Source organism: Eulemur rufifrons, chromosome 30 (assembly GCF_041146395.1).
Source record: "Eulemur rufifrons isolate Redbay chromosome 30, OSU_ERuf_1, whole genome shotgun sequence".
In the NCBI taxonomy this organism is placed as follows: Eukaryota; Metazoa; Chordata; class Mammalia; order Primates; family Lemuridae; genus Eulemur; species Eulemur rufifrons.
The window spans coordinates 101460967-101479386 of record NC_091012.1 but is presented as its reverse complement, the minus strand read 5'-3'; the positions used below and the strand labels follow the sequence as shown (position 1 = coordinate 101479386).

Below are 18420 nucleotides of genomic sequence, written 5' to 3'. Positions count from 1 at the left end.
GAGATGTTAAAATGTGAAATAATGTGCATTTTGCAATTGATGAAATATGAAATTATAGGCAAGGCTTTGCAATTTTAACTTGTTTAAATGAGTGATATAGATGACTAACTACTTTAGAAGTTAGTAAAAACTTAAGTTATATAGGAAGATTAGAGTAAGTTTTTTTGAAAAGATTGACCTGCGTCTTGAAAGTTATCTAGATTCTGAATGTATCAAAGTATGGAAGAGAAGGTTATGTGGGTGACAGAACATGAAGAAGGATTTGGAGTTAATAGGCAGAGTTTTTAGTGGCAATAGCATAGACGGGAGCAGAGAAGGTGGTGTTGAAGAACTTTGAATGCAAGCTTGGGTGGATACACAAGTGAACCCATATTGGGCAAAGATTTTTAGTTTTTTCTTTGTTTTGTCAGGCTAATTATTCTCGATTTTTCTCTCATTCACTGACAATGTGGATTCAGTGTTATTATAAGACTTGAGTCCAGGAATCACACTATTGCATTTCTACCTAGGTGGAAATATTAATAGTATAAGTCAGGTACAGTTAAGAGTTCATATGATAACTGAAGATTAATGGCAATAAGGTCCCCAGAGTCGATGGAAGTCAGAAATGATGTAAAAGTAGAGGTAAGAAAGACTGAGGTGTCAAGGTAAGGTTGTTCTTGGTAACAAAAAGATCAAAAGATGGCAGTTCGGTAAAAGACTCTTTCTCCAGGAACTCTGATAAAATGAGATGAGATTATCAGCTTTCGTATGGCGGGGCATTTCTAAAGAAGGCCCATTCCATGATGTCAAAGTATAAAGATGGTTTATTGTACTTCTTTCTAGACGTCTGCCAAGTTGATGAACAGATTGAGAGGCATCATCAGGATGATCAACATAAATGTTTGTTGAGGCAAGTTGGATTTCCTGACAAGAAAACAGTTACAACCAAGAGTGGCCGTGACTGTAAGGAATTTGGAAACACCCTACATCTGAGTACAAACCTTGTTGTTTCAATACAAAGACCCCATAAATATGAATCATTTGGAAATAATATCGTAGATAATTTAGACTTATTTAGTAGAAGCTCTGCAGAAAAGAAATATGATAGTGGATGTGCGAAATTATTCTTCCATACTGAGTATGAGAAAACAAATCCTGGAGTGATACCGTATGGATATAAAGAGTGTGGAAAAGCCCTCAGGCGAAAGAAAGGCCTTAGTCTACACCAGAGAATTAAAAATGGAGAGAAACCCTTTGAATGTACTGCATGTAGGAAAACCTTCAGCAAGAAGTCACACCTCATTGTACATTGGAGAACTCATACAGGAGAGAAACCCTTTGGATGTACTGAATGTGGAAAAGCCTTTAGCCAAAAATCTCAGCTCATTATACACCTGAGAACCCATACAGGAGAGAGACCCTTTGAGTGTCCTGAATGTGGAAAAGCCTTCAGAGAAAAGTCAACTGTCATTATACACTACAGGACACACACAGGAGAGAAACCTTATGAATGTAATGAATGTGGAAAAGCCTTCACTCAGAAGTCAAACCTCATTGTCCATCAGAAAACCCACACAGGAGAGAAAACCTATGAATGCACTAAATGTGGAGAATCTTTCATACAGAAGCTTGATCTAATTATACATCATAGTACTCATACAGGAAAGAAACCCCATGAATGTAGTGAGTGTAAGAAAACTTTCAGTGATAAGTCAACTCTCATTATACATCAGAGAACTCATACGGGAGAGAAACCACATAAATGTACCGAATGTGGGAAATCTTTCAATGAGAAGTCAACCCTCATTGTGCATCAAAGAACTCATACAGGAGAGAAACCATATGAATGTGATGGGTGTGGAAAAACCTTCACCCAAAAGTCAAACCTTGGTGTACATCAGAGAACTCACTCAGGAGAGAAACCCTTTGAATGTAATGAATGTGAGAAAGCCTTTTCTCAGAAATCCTATCTCATGCTGCATCAGAGAGGACATACGGGAGAGAAACCCTATGAGTGCAATGAATGTGAAAAAGCATTTTCCCAGAAATCATATCTTATTATACATCAAAGAACTCATACGGAAGAAAAACCTTATAAATGTAATGAATGTGGCAAAGCGTTCAGAGAAAAGTCAAAGCTCATTATACATCAGCGAATTCATACAGGAGAGAAACCCTATGAATGTCCTGTGTGTTGGAAAGCTTTTAGCCAGAAGTCACAGCTCATAATACATCAGAGAACGCACACAGGGGAGAAACCCTATGCATGCACTGAGTGTGGCAAAGCTTTCAGAGAAAAATCAACATTCACTGTACATCAAAGAACTCACACTGGAGAGAAACCCTATAAGTGTACAGAGTGTGGAAAAGCCTTTACCCAAAAATCAAACCTTATTGTACACCAGAGAACCCATACAGGAAAGAAAGCCTATGGAAGAGGCCACGCCCGGAAGTCAAGGATCATCACACATTAGAGAGTAAATCAACAGTGTCTGTTTTGTACACTGAAGGAAAGTTGTGTCAGTTTAATTAACATTTTAAAAATATGTTCTGACTTCTGGTTTAAATATGGGGAATAAAGTTGGCCTTTCTTCTTTTCATCTCAGTCTTGATCCAAAAGCTACAGGAGAAAAAGAAGCAGAAGTATAATCTCTGTGTCTGACAAACTTAGGAGACAGCTGAACCCTGACAAGAGGGCTGGCAGAGGAAATCAAGCACCGGTGCAGGAGATTTCAGAGAGAGAGAGCGAGAGAGAGCGAGCGCGCTCAAGGCTGCAGATGTGAGACAGCACTGGTAAGGACTCTTAGCTGAGGTTCGGGACATACTTCCAGGTGCAGAACCATAAATAAAAAAACAGAAATAGAGTTCATGGGCAGGTAGGAGGTAGGATGCTTCCTAGACCATTTGTGGTCTGAGGAGAAACATGCGGTAGCCTCAACAAGGAATCACTGAGACAAGCCATGTTTGTAGAGCATAGTCTGTACTGATGGGAGCAACATTTGGGGCAGGGGGTTCTAGGGGAAGAGAATGGGCTTTTCCTTGTGAAGAGCCCTACAGCTGCCCCTGTTTACTGACCCAGGAGAAGTAAAGTGTGAAAGAACTAACACATGTGGGAAAAAAATCCCAGTTGTTAGAAAAACTGATCTGCCCAGAATGTGGCCCTGGTTTCTTCCCCACATGAACCTCCAGCAAATAGCAAGTCCAGGAGAAACTCTTCTCGTTCAAAGAGGAATGATTCAGAAGTAATCAACACCACAAATGCACGTGGTTTTTGAGCCAGCAGTTCCACTCCTAGGAATGTATGTACTCACACGTGTACAAAATAATGAACATACAGAGGTATTCATTGATGCACTATTTGCAAAAACAAAAAATTAGAAGCTATCTAAATGACACCACCAGGGTTCTGTTTCCTGAAATTGTGGTATATTCGCACTGCATATTCCTAGGTAGACAAAATGAATTAATAAGAGAACTTGGATACCATTTATGTAGTGATGCGGAATAATCTCCAAGTTATGCACTTAGGTAGGAAAAGTAAGGTACAGGATAGTGAGTATGATCTGCTACCATTTGTACATAAAAAGGAGAAAAAGGGTAAGTACATAATTGATTGTGTATGTATGAATTATCTCTGGAAAGAGACACAAGAAGCTGGTAACCCTGATTACCTCGGGGAAGGGGCAGTGGTGGCAGGGGGGATGGAATCGGGAGGGAGATAACTGTGTATCCTTTCATAGCTTTTTAAAATTGTACTATGTGGTTGTACTGCCTTTTCAAAAAATAAATAAAACATTTTAAAAAGCACATATTATCCTATTACTGTTATATTAAAGAATAAAGTCAGAGTCTAGATATAGGACTTCATAGCATTATGAAGATATGGATATACTTAATGTGGAGTTTAATTTTTTGAATCAATAAATTGAATAACCAGACAGACAGGACAACAGATATTCCATTAATTCTAAAGTTACTTAGGCATTATATTTTCCCGAGGGTGGCAAATAAAGTGATTCTTGGATCAGCTGGGACCACATTAGGTAAACCTAAAATAAATGAGACTGGAACACATTTCTTATTTAGTATGCTCAGGACATACGTGAAAAGATCTTGTACTAAAGCCTACCAATGTCTTTCCATATCTTAACAAAATGATGTAAATTACTTCATTAATACACACATAGACACACACTTTTTACAAGAGGTATAAAACATGAATACACAGGTTGAGTAACTCGCTCCTGAGGTGACACAGATTTTCCAAGGTGAGGGACAAATTGAGAGTGATGGTCTGAATGGACACAACCAAAGACCGAATAACAGGACATTTGCCCCAGAATGAGAGATTTTACTTGTGAATTACTCTATTTGCAGCCCCTGCACTTCTGTGGTTTTCCAATGGGGCCGTCTCTGTAGTGGCACTGGGCAGTCCAAGTTATGTAAGACCTGAGGATGGGCAGTGTTCAGGTTTATCAAAACAAGTGGGTGAGTTAGACCTGAGACTTTGTGCCCTCCCAGGCCGCCATTTTCCCCCTGAATTATCCTAGGAAAATGAGCGGGGGTTCACTTTCTTAATGAGCTATGTAAGGCAGACATGTCACATTCAGAGCCTTTTCAGGGAGAGGAAATGTGGGGCTGACTGGTATTACTGGAGAAGAAACAGTCAAGTGTAAGTAAACATGAGTAATGTTGGGGAAAGCAGGAATGAGTGGAGGGGGAGTGAGTGAGTGGGCAGAGTGGAGTAAATTTGGTGTAATTTGAAGCACTGGATGAATGATGGTGGTGAATGGGGCTGAGTGAAGACCATTGCAGGGCAGTGGGTGGCCAAAGCATGGTGTGGCATTAGTGAGTGAAGAGAGGAAGAGTGCTGGGCAGTCAAGGTGGGCCGACTGTGCTGGAACGGGAGAATGGGGGCACTCTGTGGGGTGAGTGATGGGGATCTGTGGTATCAGGGATTATAGGGTCTCAGCAGGGCACCGCCTCATGGTGAGGGCTATGGGGAGTTGAGTGGAGAAGGCAGGAGGTGGTCACCAGCGTTTCTGTGCAAAGAGGAGTTGTCCTGGGGACCCCACAGTGACCACAGGTGTACGGGATGGGAATAGCATGCACTCTGGACACAGTGCTCAATGAATGTCACCTCTGTGTTCCATGTTCTTATTTATATACACTTAAGGGGAGAGGCCCCACCACAAAAGATGACACCTCCCTCAAATCAGCTCTTTTGTGCCCTTAGGCCAGCCCAAGTCCCATCCCCATATTGTTTATGCCAGTTATTTGTCTTATTGCTATAGGTAAAACTTCTAGAACAAAATTATCCCTCCTCAACTTGTTCCTTAGGGCTCTAAAGACTAACCTGGGATTCCTAAGATCAGTCCTGTGACCTTTGGCCCTACAACCACGCAGATCAGTACTGGGCTCCCAATATTTTAACCAATTATTTCATATTATTGCCTTTATTTCTTTAGGTAAAATCTCCAAACTATTAATTATGATCCCTTCTCACCTCATCCTTTGGGGGCTTGTAAATGTGAGAAATTCCCTTGATATAATGGTAGTTTCTGATGTGCTACCAGGCAAGCTACCCCAGAGGTCCCGGAATAGAAAGGCTCACAGACCAAATTAAAATGCTTGAGTCACATGACTTATTAAATCAATTTTTGAAAACCACAAAATGTTAAAAAAAAAAAAAAAAACCACCACCAAGAAGCAAAGGAAAGAGATAGGGTAAGTTAACACACTTAGGATAGGGTACAAACAGGGTAAAAGGATCACAATTCCTGAATCCTATGCTATGCAATGTTCATAGACCCTGGCTCTGTCTCTGTTGCATCAGCCTCATTGGTTATGAGGACCAGAGTTGAGGTTTGAAAAAGGGGCCCAATCACACTGAAGGTGCTCAGGGCCAATGACATACACGCTACCTCAGCTGTAGCTCACCAGTTAGTCTTCTGAACAGTGGTGGGTTTTATCCACGTTCAGTGGAACAATACTGAGTAGCACCAAGAGGTGACCAGTTTAAGTATAATGTAGCCCAGGTGGTAGGATACCTTATGACTTGGTGTTCCCATCCCTTTTTATCTATAAGTAATACCCTTGTTTGTTCTATCATATAGTCCATGTATTCTATTTATCTTTAGCATATCTTACAAGTTACTAACTTGCTAACTATAATGCATCTTATGAATTCTTCCTGTGTCTCAAAATCTACTTGTTTATATGCGTTATCTATACTTCATGCATCCTGTGAGTTTTGTTCATATCTTATAAGCACCTACCTTACTATCTATGCTTGGCACGTCCTACGAGTTTCCTTGATCACATTTGTTTTTGTGACCTCTAGAGGACAAACAATAGAGAAAATCAAAGCTACTTCTTTGAAAAGATTAATAAAAGCAAGAAACTGGACTGAACAAGGAAAAAAAACCCCACAAATTTCCAAATGTCCATGATATAGTGAACATCACTACAGATTCTATAAACATTAAAAGGACAATAAGGGAATTACGAAAAAGATTTATGCCAATAAATTTGATAGTTTAATCAATGTAATTAGTAAAGGTGAAAGATCATATAATCTCTATAGATACAGAAAAGGGGATTTGGTAAAATTCACCCATTCACAATATAAATTCTTAGCAAACTAGAAACAGAAGAGAACCTCCTTAGTCTGATAAAGATGTGTATTTATTCATTTATTCATTCATTCAATCATTTGTTCATTCATTCTTGCTCTCTTGCCTGGGCTAGAGTGCCGTGGCGTCAGCCTGGCTCACAGCAACCTCAAACTCCTGGGCTCAAGCGATCCTCCTGCCTCAGCCTCCCGAGTAGCTGGAACTATAGGCATAAGCCACCATGCCCAGCTATTTTTTTCTATATATATTTTTAGTTGTCCAGCTAATTTCTTTCTATTTTTAGTAGAGACGGGGTCTCACTCTTGCTCAGGCTGGTCTCGAACTCCTGATCTCAAGTGATCCTCCCGCCTCGGCCTCCCTGAGTGCTAGAATTACAGATGTGAGCCACCGCGCCCGGCCAAGGATGTGTTTTAAAATAAAAACCATAACAAAACTTAATGGTGACATGGGAAAAGCTTTCCTCCTGAGATTGGGACTGAGACAGGATGCCTGCTATTCCGACTTCTACTCAACATTGTACTGGAGGTCTGAGGCAGTGTGATAAGAAAAGCAGTAATGACTGGAAGTGAATAAATGAAACTGTTGGGTGTGGTGGCTCAGGCCTGTAGTCCTAGCACTTTGGGAGGCTGAGGCAGGAGGATTGCTTGAGGCCAGGAGTTCAAGACCAGCCTGAGCAACATAGTGAGACCCCATCTCTACATAAAATAGAAAAATATCTGGGTGTGGTGGCACATGCCTGTAGTCCCAGCTACTCAGGAGGCAGAGGATGGAGGATTGCTTGAGCCCAGGCATTGGAGGTTGCAGTGAGCTATGATGATGCCACTGCACTCTAGCCTGGGCAACAAAGTGCGACCCTGTTTAAAAAAAAAAAATTCAAACAGATCAGAGTGACATAGCTCGCTCTGTGAGAATTCTTTTGGCCGCAAGTCACAGAAAATTCTTACCTAGACTGGCTTAATCAAAAAGAAAATTCATAACCTCATGACATGAGAAACAGCTCATCAATTTTCCTCCTCCTACTAGATTATTCCAGTTAGCATGCAAGCTAGAGTTATTTTTCCCACTTAAAAAATAAAAACCAAACTGAACCAAAAATACCTTCTCTTGACCTTACTTCCCTTCCACCTACAGCTCCAATTATCTGTCCTTTTTATCTGTTCCCCCTTAGCATTTTAGATACTTATTAAATTGCCATTTTATGTCTTCTTTAGAGAAATATGCTAAGTAAAATAAGCCTGACACAGAAAGACAAATACTGCGTGATCTCCCTTATATGTGGAATCTTAAATAAAAATTCAAATATACAGGGATAAAGAACAATACAGTGGTTACAAGGGGCAGTGGGGTAGGAAGGAAGGGAGGACATGGGGAGATGCAGGTCAGAGGATACAAAGTAACAGAAATATAAGACAGACAAGTCTAGAGAACTAACGCACAATAGAAGTATACTGTATACGGCCGTGGTCCCCAACCCCCGGACATGGCCTGTTAGGAACTGGGCTGGGCAGCATCACCTCTGAGGTCCACCTCTTGCACCCCTGCCCTCCATCTGTAGAAACATTGTCCTCCATGAAACCAGTCCCTGGTGCCAAAAAGGTTGGGGACCACTGGTTATGGGATTCATGCTAAATGAGTAGAGTTTAGCTGCTCTTGCCACACACACACACAAAAATGGGTAACTACGTGAGATAATGGATATGTTAATTTACTTCACTATAGTAAGCTTTTTTACTACCCATATGTATCCCATAACATCATGTGATATACCTTAATTATATACAATACAATTTGTTTAAAAAATCAGATTCTTTGCCTGTCTTTTCTCTGCCAACCTTAATGCTAAATCATCATCACACTGGTCCCAAGATGGTTGTAGCAGTTCTAGGCCTCTGATCTAGGCATGGAAACATTTACAGACAGACAGGAGAATAGCTTCCAATGTCCCTTTTCAAAGAGACAGAAAATCATGACATAGTACTTCCCAGAAAATATCCCCACCATCAACCCCAGCATATGGGACTGAATTTGGTCACATGACCAATCCAAAACCAGCGACTGTCAAGGATATTGGAATTGTCATGACTGGCTTAGTTGAATAAGAGATGGAATGGATGTTGGGGAGTCAACCACAATATCCCCTGAAATACATCAGGGCGCAGGTGTGATTGGATGTGTTGGTGTGTGTGTGTGTACCTGAAAGGGGGCTAATTTCTGATATGCAATTGCTGCAGAGTAAAAAGAAACAGACTGTGGCAATTCAGGTACCAGAAGATGGTGGGGGAAGCTGACACCTTGCATAGACTCTCTTTGTCTGTTAATTATATGAGGCTACTATCATCCAATATGTCTATCTCACCATTTGACAATGGGACCAGAAATAGTCACTTGGTAGAGACTTCTTTTACCCACACAGTGGTGTGTACACACTACCAGTGTTTGCTTCCATGAATGACCAGTCAGCCTCCTCCTGACTGATCGTTTGTCATGTAGCCATGTTAACACCTTTATTCAAATCTTGGCGTTTCTCTGACCTAGTGCCAGTCCTATGCTTTCTTTGTTTGTTTTTTTGTTTTGTTTTTTTTTTTTTGCTCATTTTGCTTTTCAAATAAAACATACATACATATAAGTGCATAAAACACATATATAGAGTTTAATAATGAATAATTACAAAGTGAACACCACCCAAAAGAATGAGATCAAATATTATTAAAACTTCACACCCCACTATGCCCCCCTTCCTGACCACAACCTTGTATCTCCTCTCTAGACGTATCTACCGTTCTTATCATTGTTTAGTATATCTTTCTTACTGCTTTTTATAGCTTTACCATATATGTAAACAACTCTAAACTATCTAGTTTAGTTCTGTTTGTAAAAACTCCATTGAATCGCATTTCTGGCCTGAGTTTTTAGGTACACTTTAGAGAACAACCATATTTAACTTGTTTCTAGAGGCTCCTAGAAATGTTTCAAATTAAACCCTCTTCCTGGGTTAAAGAGACAACAGGTATTACTTCTGTACCTGTGGCGTGCTTAGGCATGAACTAGGTGCCAGGGTATATCTGAAAGCTAAATTGTGTTCTCCACCTTCCATCAAACTCTAGTCATGCACCATATAATGTTTCCATCAATGATAAACCACGTATATGACAGTAGTCCCATAGCATTATAATGAAATATTTCTACTGTGCCCTTCGTATGTTTAGGTATACAAATACTTACCATTGTGTTACAATTGCCTAAAGTATTCAGTACAGTGACATGCTGCACAGGCTGGTAGCCTAGGAGCAATAGGCTACACCGTGTAGCCTAGGTGTGTAGTAGGCTATACCTTCTAGGTTTATGTAAGTACGCTCTATGTTTGCACAATGACAAAATCACCTGGTAATGCATTTCTCAGAACATATCCTTGTCGTTAAGTGAGGCATGACTATACAGTCTAGTTGAGAAGATGACGTATAATGATAGTATATATTGGTAGAACCAAATACAGTTCAGGTTACCAGCAAGGCCATGGGTGTTGCAGCGGGATAGTTGATGAGCCACCTCTTACTGGTTTAGTGACTCTGGAAAAGCCTCTCTACCACTCTGAGCCTGTGTATTCACTTCTAAAATAGAGGTAGATTTAAAATCTACTCGCCAGGGTTGTTCGTGTGGTGCCCTGTAGGCTCTCAACAAATGGTAGATGCTGTTACCGTGATACAATGTGTGGGTCAGGAGGAAGGGTAAAAAATAATTAAATTCTATCTATGCAACATAGATAGCACATATACAAGTCCAGAAACCTCAGTACATACTAGATAATTAATGTGAAGGCGTGTTGGTCTAGCCTGAGAAATAGACTTTGGCAGCTAATGGGAGTGATAAGAGGCTAGACATTATGGTAAGAAATATTGGGGTTGCTAATCATAATCAGAGTGAAAGCCACCTTTTATTGAACAAATGACTGTACCCAAAACACATAGAGCATAAAGAATAGACACAATTATATGTGAAAACTAAAGAGAGTGTCTGGAAAATAGCAGAAACTAAACATGCACGTTTCCCCTTTCCTCCTCTCCGCTTGCTCCTTCAGGGATGTCACCATGGAAGCAATGTTGCTTTTCTAAATCAGCATAGGCCCAGAGGCCTCCATAGAGCCCTGACTACTTCTCCTAAGACTCCGCTCCGTGGATTCACCTTCTGTATTAATCATGTGTTTTTGTTTTATTATGCTTTGACCTATGCTTTAGGCCTTGCAGACGCAGGGAGGGCCTTGTGTGTATCCCTAATACATACTTCCACCCACCTCCTTTAATCAATGCCATGGTTTGGATATGGCTTGTTTGGCTCTGCCAAGTCTCATGTTGAAATTGGGTTCCCAATGTTTGGACGTGGGGCCTAATGGAAGGTGTTTGGATCACGGGGGCGGATTCCTCCTGAATGGCTTGGTGCCATCCTGACAGTAATAAGTGACTTCTTGCTCTGTTAGTTCTTGTGATAGTTCCCCTGAGAGCTGGTTGTTAAAAGGAGCCTGACACCTTCTTTGCTTTCGCTTGCTTCCTTTCTCTCACCATGTGATGCCTACTTCCCTTTGCCTTCTACCATGAGTGGAAGCTTTCTGAGGCCCGCACCAGAAGTAGATGCTGGCTTGTACAGCCTGCAGAACTCTGAGCCAAATGCATCTCTTTTCTTTATAAATTACCCAGCCTCAGGTATTCTTCCATAACAACGCAAAACAGACTAAGACAATTAGGACCCCGTAGTCTGGGACAGGACACTATCCCTCTGACCTAGATCAGCCCAGGACCAGGTACCAGGCAATAAGAGACCACCCCTATAGCTTAAAGCTTGCTGCATTTATTCAAACTATCCAGTTCTAAGCCTGCTCAGCTGTTTGCCCTGTCTCACTCATTCCTTTCCTTTAAAACCACAATAAAGGCTCCTGCCCACATGTTCCTATCACTGCTTCTCACCTCCAGACAGACTCTAGTGCTCCCCCATGCGGCCCTGCGTGAAATGGAATGCTCCCTTCTGTGGCACTGTGAGGAACTATCTTTACAAATGGCAGTCATCCTCTGATCTGTTGGCCTCACCCTACCTGAATAAATACAAAGTTTAGTGTATACATTAAATACCTTCTCCATCTGCATCTCTTTCTGCCCCGCTAATGTGTGACTACTCAGGGCATGGAATACAGCTACTTAGATTTTACATCTCCAGAGCTGAATTTGGTACCCAGTGAGTACTTAATAAACACCTGCTGAATCAATGAATGAATGAACAAATGAACAAATGCCTGGATGGTAAACAGGAGAAAACGGGGGTCAGGTCCAAGAAAGGTGGGTACATGGATATGTCAGAAAGAGTGAATTACGCTTTGGGAGGCCAAGGCAGGAGGACAGCTTTAGGCCAGAAGTTTGAGACCGGCCTGAGCAACATAGCAAGACACCACCTCTACAAAAGTAGAAAACTTAGCCCAGTGTGGTGGTGTGTGTGTACCTGTAGTCCCAGCTACTTGGGAGGCTGGGGCAGGAGGTATTCATTCATTGAGGTATAATTTTAAACCAGTGAAGTTCGCTCTGTTTGTGTACAGTCCTATGAGATCTGACAAGCACGTACACCAGTAGAGCCACCACCACAATCAAGAAGTAGAACAGCTCCCTCACCCCCAAATCTCCCTATATAGGAAAAAGGCCCCTCTGTAGGCAAACCCCACCCCCACCCCCAGTTCCTAGCAAAGTGGCTCCTCCAAACGTGGCCGAGAAGTTGCCTTGCTGAAACCAAAATCCATGTGGAAGGAGGTGGTCTTACTTAGGGTCCTAGGCGACCTCTGGGTTTCGAGCTGAAATCATCTCTCTCACTATTTAGCTTTTCTAACAGTCCCTTGCTGTGCTCTCCTCCTACCTCTCTGGCTGCTCCGGCCCAGGCTCCTTCACTGGCCCCTTTGTTTCTTCCTGAAAAAGATTCTCCCCCTACCTTGTCAACAGCTACCTACCCTTCAATTTTCAACCTTGATGGTTGAAAAAGCCTTTCTCAGAGAAGACTTTTGCACCTTTCCGCACCCCCCATCCCCCAGATTTGGTAGGATGCTATGTGTCACACGCTCCCACAGCAACCTGTGTTTTCTCTGGCAATGCTTTCCCACTTAAAATTGCTACCTAAACATTTTGTAAGATTTTGTTTAATTGTAACATTTGTCTCATGCCTAACTTCTGAAGTACTAAAGTCAATGTTGCTGTTCTGTGGACCACAGTTATCAGAGTCAACTCTGGGATCTGGTGCATGGGAGTTTTCCGGGGATGTGTTTTAACTGGCTGACTCTGAAATACATCCATAGTGATATAACCCAAGGTGCCATTCTCAGCAACCCTTTTTGCCTGCTACATTCCCTTTGCTCTTCTTGAGAATCTCCCCTCCCTCATCCCCTTTCCTTAGTCTCATACCTGTTCAGTGTGAGCTCAACCATGTCCATGACATCAGGCCACCACTCTGGAGGACGCCTCCACCTGATCCCTGCCCAGGGCCCTCTGCAGATCTCTGGTTCATGTACTTGACTGTCCCTAGAAATCTCCACTTGGAAGTCTGACAGCACTTATCAAAGACCACTGAACTTTTTCCCTAACTCCACTCCAGCTACACGTCCTATTCCAAATGTCCTCTTTCTCCTCTTGTGCCTAAGATCTCAGCTCATAATAGCATCATCCAACAATTCTCTCGAGCCAGACACGTGAGGATCATTTTATTACGATACTCAACCTTTTCCTCTCTATCTCTGCGCCGGCTTTGGTTCACTCCTAGCTGTAAAACTCTCAGCTCTATTCCTGCTCCTCCACCCACCTCCACTACTCCAGCTTGAGCCCAGGGCCACGTCAGTTCACATTGGCTCATTTATTTCGTGTTGTTTCTCACCCTCCCTCGAATGAATTATGGCAGTGCCCCTCTGACCGGTGTCCTGACCCCCAGGAAGCCCCTCATTCATTTCATCCTCCAAGGCACCACGGGCCAGGCCCGTCCAGAATGCACAGGATTTCTTCCTGTGCTGCAAACCGCTAACTTCTCACTTTCTGCCTGCGGGGTGAATGGCAAACATTTCACCACAGCCTAAGAGGAGGGTCTTTGAACTGGCCCCGGTACCGTGTGCCTGATCTACCCCGACCATATGAGTTTCCCTAGAACCTGTCCTCTGACTGGGGCCCACATAGGTGTAGCACTGCTCACAGTCTGCTGTGTCCATATCTGCTGAAGTCTGCATATTAATCCTTGACTGACAGGCTCTTGGAAAGAAGCATCCAGATGCCAGAAGCGAATCTTCACTGCCAAACTTCCTGTGTCAAGCATGATGTCTCACTTAAGCGACTTCTACCGAATTCCACAGTCATAACAATTCACTGCTTCCTCCCACTAGAACAAAAGTTCATGGCAGCTATGGTGGCCACCCTGTGGTGACCCACACTCTGACAGCCACTCCGTATCAACAGGATCTGTTGACTACACAGAACGATCTCCTGAGTGCCCAGGGTCACACCAAGAGTCAGCATGAAGCCCACTCCAACAGCAATGGGGGAACCACAGGCTCCAGAATAAGCTTGGAACGTGATCTGTGTCGTGTCTTAAAGCAGGTTCATCTCCTGGCACTTTGTCTGCAGAGTCACTGAGGTCACCAGTCACATGGTACTCCCCCTCTAGTTCCCTCCTCCTTTCACTGCTCCTTGGTACTCATGGTCTTCCTCAACTTCGCTCATGCCTCACCGCTCCAGCCACCACAGACACCTGACCCCAGTGGAGGGAGATCCAGTATAGACAAGGGAAGCAACAGCAGGCTCCTGCCAGCAATAAATAGCTTTCAGCCCTGGACACTGGAAAGGGTACACTGGACCACCCGAGGAGACAAAGGATGTAGTTTCCCAGAATCCTAGGGCGGCAGTCACTGAGTGATCCGGGGTTCCAGATAGAGGGGTGTTGTGGACTGAATGTTTACATTCCCCCCAAATCATGGGTTGATCCCAATCCACCAACATGATGGTAATTAGCAGGTGAGGCCTTCGAAAGGTACTGTTAGATGAGTTCATGAGGGTAGGGCCCTCCTGAATGGGATTAGTGTCCTTTATAAGAGTCATGCGAGAGCTTGCCTGCTCTTTCTGCTCTCTGCCATGGGGAGACACAGTGACAAGTCTGCAGTCTGCAACCTGGAAGGGGGCCCTCACTGGAACCTCCTAACATCCTGATCTCAGGCTTCCACGCTCCAGAACTGTGAGAATGCATTTTCTGTGGATAAGTCACGCAGTCTATGCTTTTTCATCACAGCACCCCAAGCTGATTAAGACAAGGGCATTCTAAGAAAGGGTGACATGTCTGGCCTTTCTCTGGTCCCTTGAGCCAACAGATCAACCACTCACCTTGCAGCAACCCGCAGGTACTTGCGAGTCAGAGACGCTCTATGTCTATTCAAGTATCTTTTTCTAGACTCTCACTGAAGACTCCCTACTTTCTCTCAGTTGGTCCCTTTTCCACCTGCTAGTGAGTTCTGGATTCAGAATCCTGGTTTTAATGAAATTCTTGCTAACAAACTTACGTAAGTACAAAATAGTGTTAAGGTTACAAAGTAATATGCTTTAAATTGCTTATTATTACATTATTTCCAAACACATGTACATTATAAAAAATTAACAATACAGATTAATAGAAGAAAACAAAAATCACAGGTTATGGATATTGTTATTTAATTTTTGTATTTTCTGTACTGTTTTCACAATACATGTATATTACATTTATAGTCTTGAAAAATTTAAAAATGCTGAGAGTCTATTTTTTTTTTTTTTTTTTTTGGTTCACATTGAGCATTGCCCTTTGGGTCTTTTGTTTTCTCCTTTTTTTGTAATCTAGAATTCAAGTTGCTGAAGTAACAGGGCCCATTGCTCCTGGCATTAATGTGCTTTGTAGTTAGTTGTCTACAGTTGTCCCTGGCTGTGGCATTTAGAACTGGACAAGGCAATGTTCCAGGCACCAGAATGGCTTATTTTATGGGAGACTGCTGTTCCTTTCCAAGTAGCTGATGTTAGGTAGAGACAACTTTATTTTTAAAGCAGGTGCAAACAGAGTCCTCTGTTGAAACACAGGTCCCATGCCACTATTGGAGGCATCGTTCTTTGTGATACAAGTATAGGTTGAGCAAAAGAAGGGTCTCCATGGGCCTCTCAAAGCTGCCTTATGAACCTGGAGTCCATTCAAAACCTTCTTTTTTTTCTTGATAAGGTTGGTCACCAAGATGTTGAGTTTGGAGAAGTAGATATGAACCTCCTAATCTGACCCCAGACCCCTCCCAGTAGATCTGACATTTACTCTTTGGGCTTGCCATGTGAGGATTGTATTATAAATACCTTGCCTGGCACCCTCTCTACCCAGCAGAAGATGAAGCAGACCAGAGGCTGGGGTTGGATAAGGAAGATGGATGAAATGTGGAAGGGGGCCGAGAATATCCTGATGAAGGGAACTGTGAGCAAATATGCCTCCTCTCACACATCTGGAAAGTTACATGACTTAAGGATGTGAAATTCTTTCAGCAGTTTTACTCTTGGCTCAAATTTTTAAAAGGGGTGTAATTGTCACTAGAAAATACTGTTTGCCATTTTTTCCCCAAGAATGACCACACGACAAAACCAAAATTGAACAAAACAAGCACCTCTCACTATTATAATCTGCAGTGGACAGCAGTCTCTCAAACTGGGTCCTCCCAGCCCAAACTGTGTATTCAAATTTTAACTTGGATCAACGTATGTATTCTTGAGACGTTATATAAATAAATTGTTGCTTTGGTTATGCATTCATTCAACTAACACTTATCTCCTTCTATATACCAGGCAATATTCTAAGCATATGTAGTTGTCCTAAGAAAAAATTTACTAGACTGGATTCTTGTCTTAGGAAGAAAGGTGGACCAAGTCACTTTTAACTCTAATATTTTAAGACTCTATCATAAAGTACCCCAAATTGATGCATTTTATACACCAAAGCCCTTCACACTTTATTTGAAAAATCTCTATCTTATATATTTTGCCTAATCGTGGACTACTTACCTTATATTCTTTTAGGAAAATTGCAAATGTATTTCTATGTGTTTGTGTATAATTAGAATAAAATCTCAAGAGGTAGAAGGTACTTTCGAGGTCTTCTTTGCAATCCTACCCAATGAATGATTCCCTTCTACGACTTCCCTGAGAATAGGCATTTAACTGCTGATTGAATATCTCTGGTGATGAGAAGCTCACTACCTCACAAAGCATTTTGTCATAGGACCGTTCTTCTCTTTTAAAAGGTTCTGGCAATTTAAAATTTGGGTGAAATTACTGGTGTGTTGTCAGTCATCAGGTTATAGCTAGAAAAGGAAGAAAGTGGGCAGTGGCTCATGTGGCCTGGAGATGAAACTCCAATAAAGGAAAGCAGGAAACATCCAAAATCTTCTCTTCTAGCTATCTCGAAATAAACACTATGTTGTTATTTGCTGAAGTCACCCTACTGGTACTCCATATAGAGGTATAACTATTATGTGTCAATCATAAATAGAATTTTGGTACAAGGAAGGAAAAGAGTTACTGGGCAAGAAGACGTTGAAGTTTGTAGAAACAGCAGAGTCCGTGATGAGGCTGCTAGAGACCGGAGGGAGCACCCTGGTTTCAGGAATTCAGGTGGCAAACAGGGACACTTGTGTGGCTGAGCCAGAATCAGAGGGGGAGCAGGTAGAGGGGGATGAGCGCAGAGAGGGAGGGAGGGGCCAGATCCTAGGAGGAGTTGTACGCCTTGATACGGGATTTGGATTTTATTCTAAGTTTGGTGAGAAATATTTCTGTGTTTTTCAGCAGAGGGTGATTTCGTTTTCTTTTCTTTTTTCTTTTTCTTTCTTTCTTTTTTTTTTTTTTTTTTGGCTTGTAAAATTCACAATTCTGTCTCGTCTATTTTCTCATGATTCTGCCTGACCTGGCACTTTACACCTCACTCCAGGAAACCTGAATGACTCAAACTTCCCTGAATGTAGCAGTTAGAAGCCTATTTTGGTTTCTTCCACTTATGTGCCCACCTTCTGCCCTATTCCTACGATTCCTTCCTCTCTGCACTTGTCAGCCTGGCAAAATGCTCTCTGCCGTCAGATTTCGCTCAGCCATCCCCTCCTCTGGAAGTCTCTCTTACTTTCTCAAGCCAGTCTGGGTGCTTGTGTCTCCAGCATCTCAGGCAGCTATAACTGACAATTTGTGTAAAGTCCTTGAAGGCCATGGCAGTATCTGCTTTGCCTCTCAATCCCTGGCATCTAACACTGTGTCTGGGTTAATTAATTAATCTATTTACAAATCTTCAAGCTTTTCTAAAACAAAACAATAATATTTGGGGAGCAGATATCTTCCAAAATATAACTATTTCATATCCCAGGATACCATTCGGTACATTTTTCCTTTTTTCAGGGTATATGTTGTCACTGTTTTATCCTGGTTGGATCATATGAAAATAATAGTGCTCAAATTACTTGTTTCCTCGAAGCATTACGGAGTCTTTTCTAGAGCTCTGATAAATGACCACTAACACTTACTTTTAAAAGTTCCAGGTCAATATCACGTGGACCGTACTTCAATGTGTTAAATCTGGAGCCTTGGACCATCATTTGTTCAAATAACTATGAAATGTGGAAATTATAAGAGTTACTACAGAGAGTTACCACTGCAAGGAGCTGGAGTCCAACAGTGATGACCACGGTGAAATGAGCAGTTGCTGGGAAAGTCTAGTGAGTGGGAGCATGACACCTGGAGCTCCACTGCCTGCGGTTGAATCCGGCCCC

The 18420-nt window shown here is 42.2% G+C and overlaps 1 protein-coding gene across 1 annotated transcript in view; it reads left to right on the top strand.

The window, feature by feature from the left end:
* Positions 1-2816, top strand: part of LOC138378166 (zinc finger protein 182) — a 47732-nt gene extending 44916 nt beyond the window's left edge. Inside the window, exon 6 of the mRNA XM_069463481.1 lies at positions 826-2816. Coding sequence (XP_069319582.1) covers positions 826-2456 — 1631 coding nt within the window. The 3' untranslated portion in view covers positions 2457-2816. The remainder of the gene's footprint in view (positions 1-825) is intronic.
* Positions 2817-18420: the final 15604 nt, after the last annotated feature.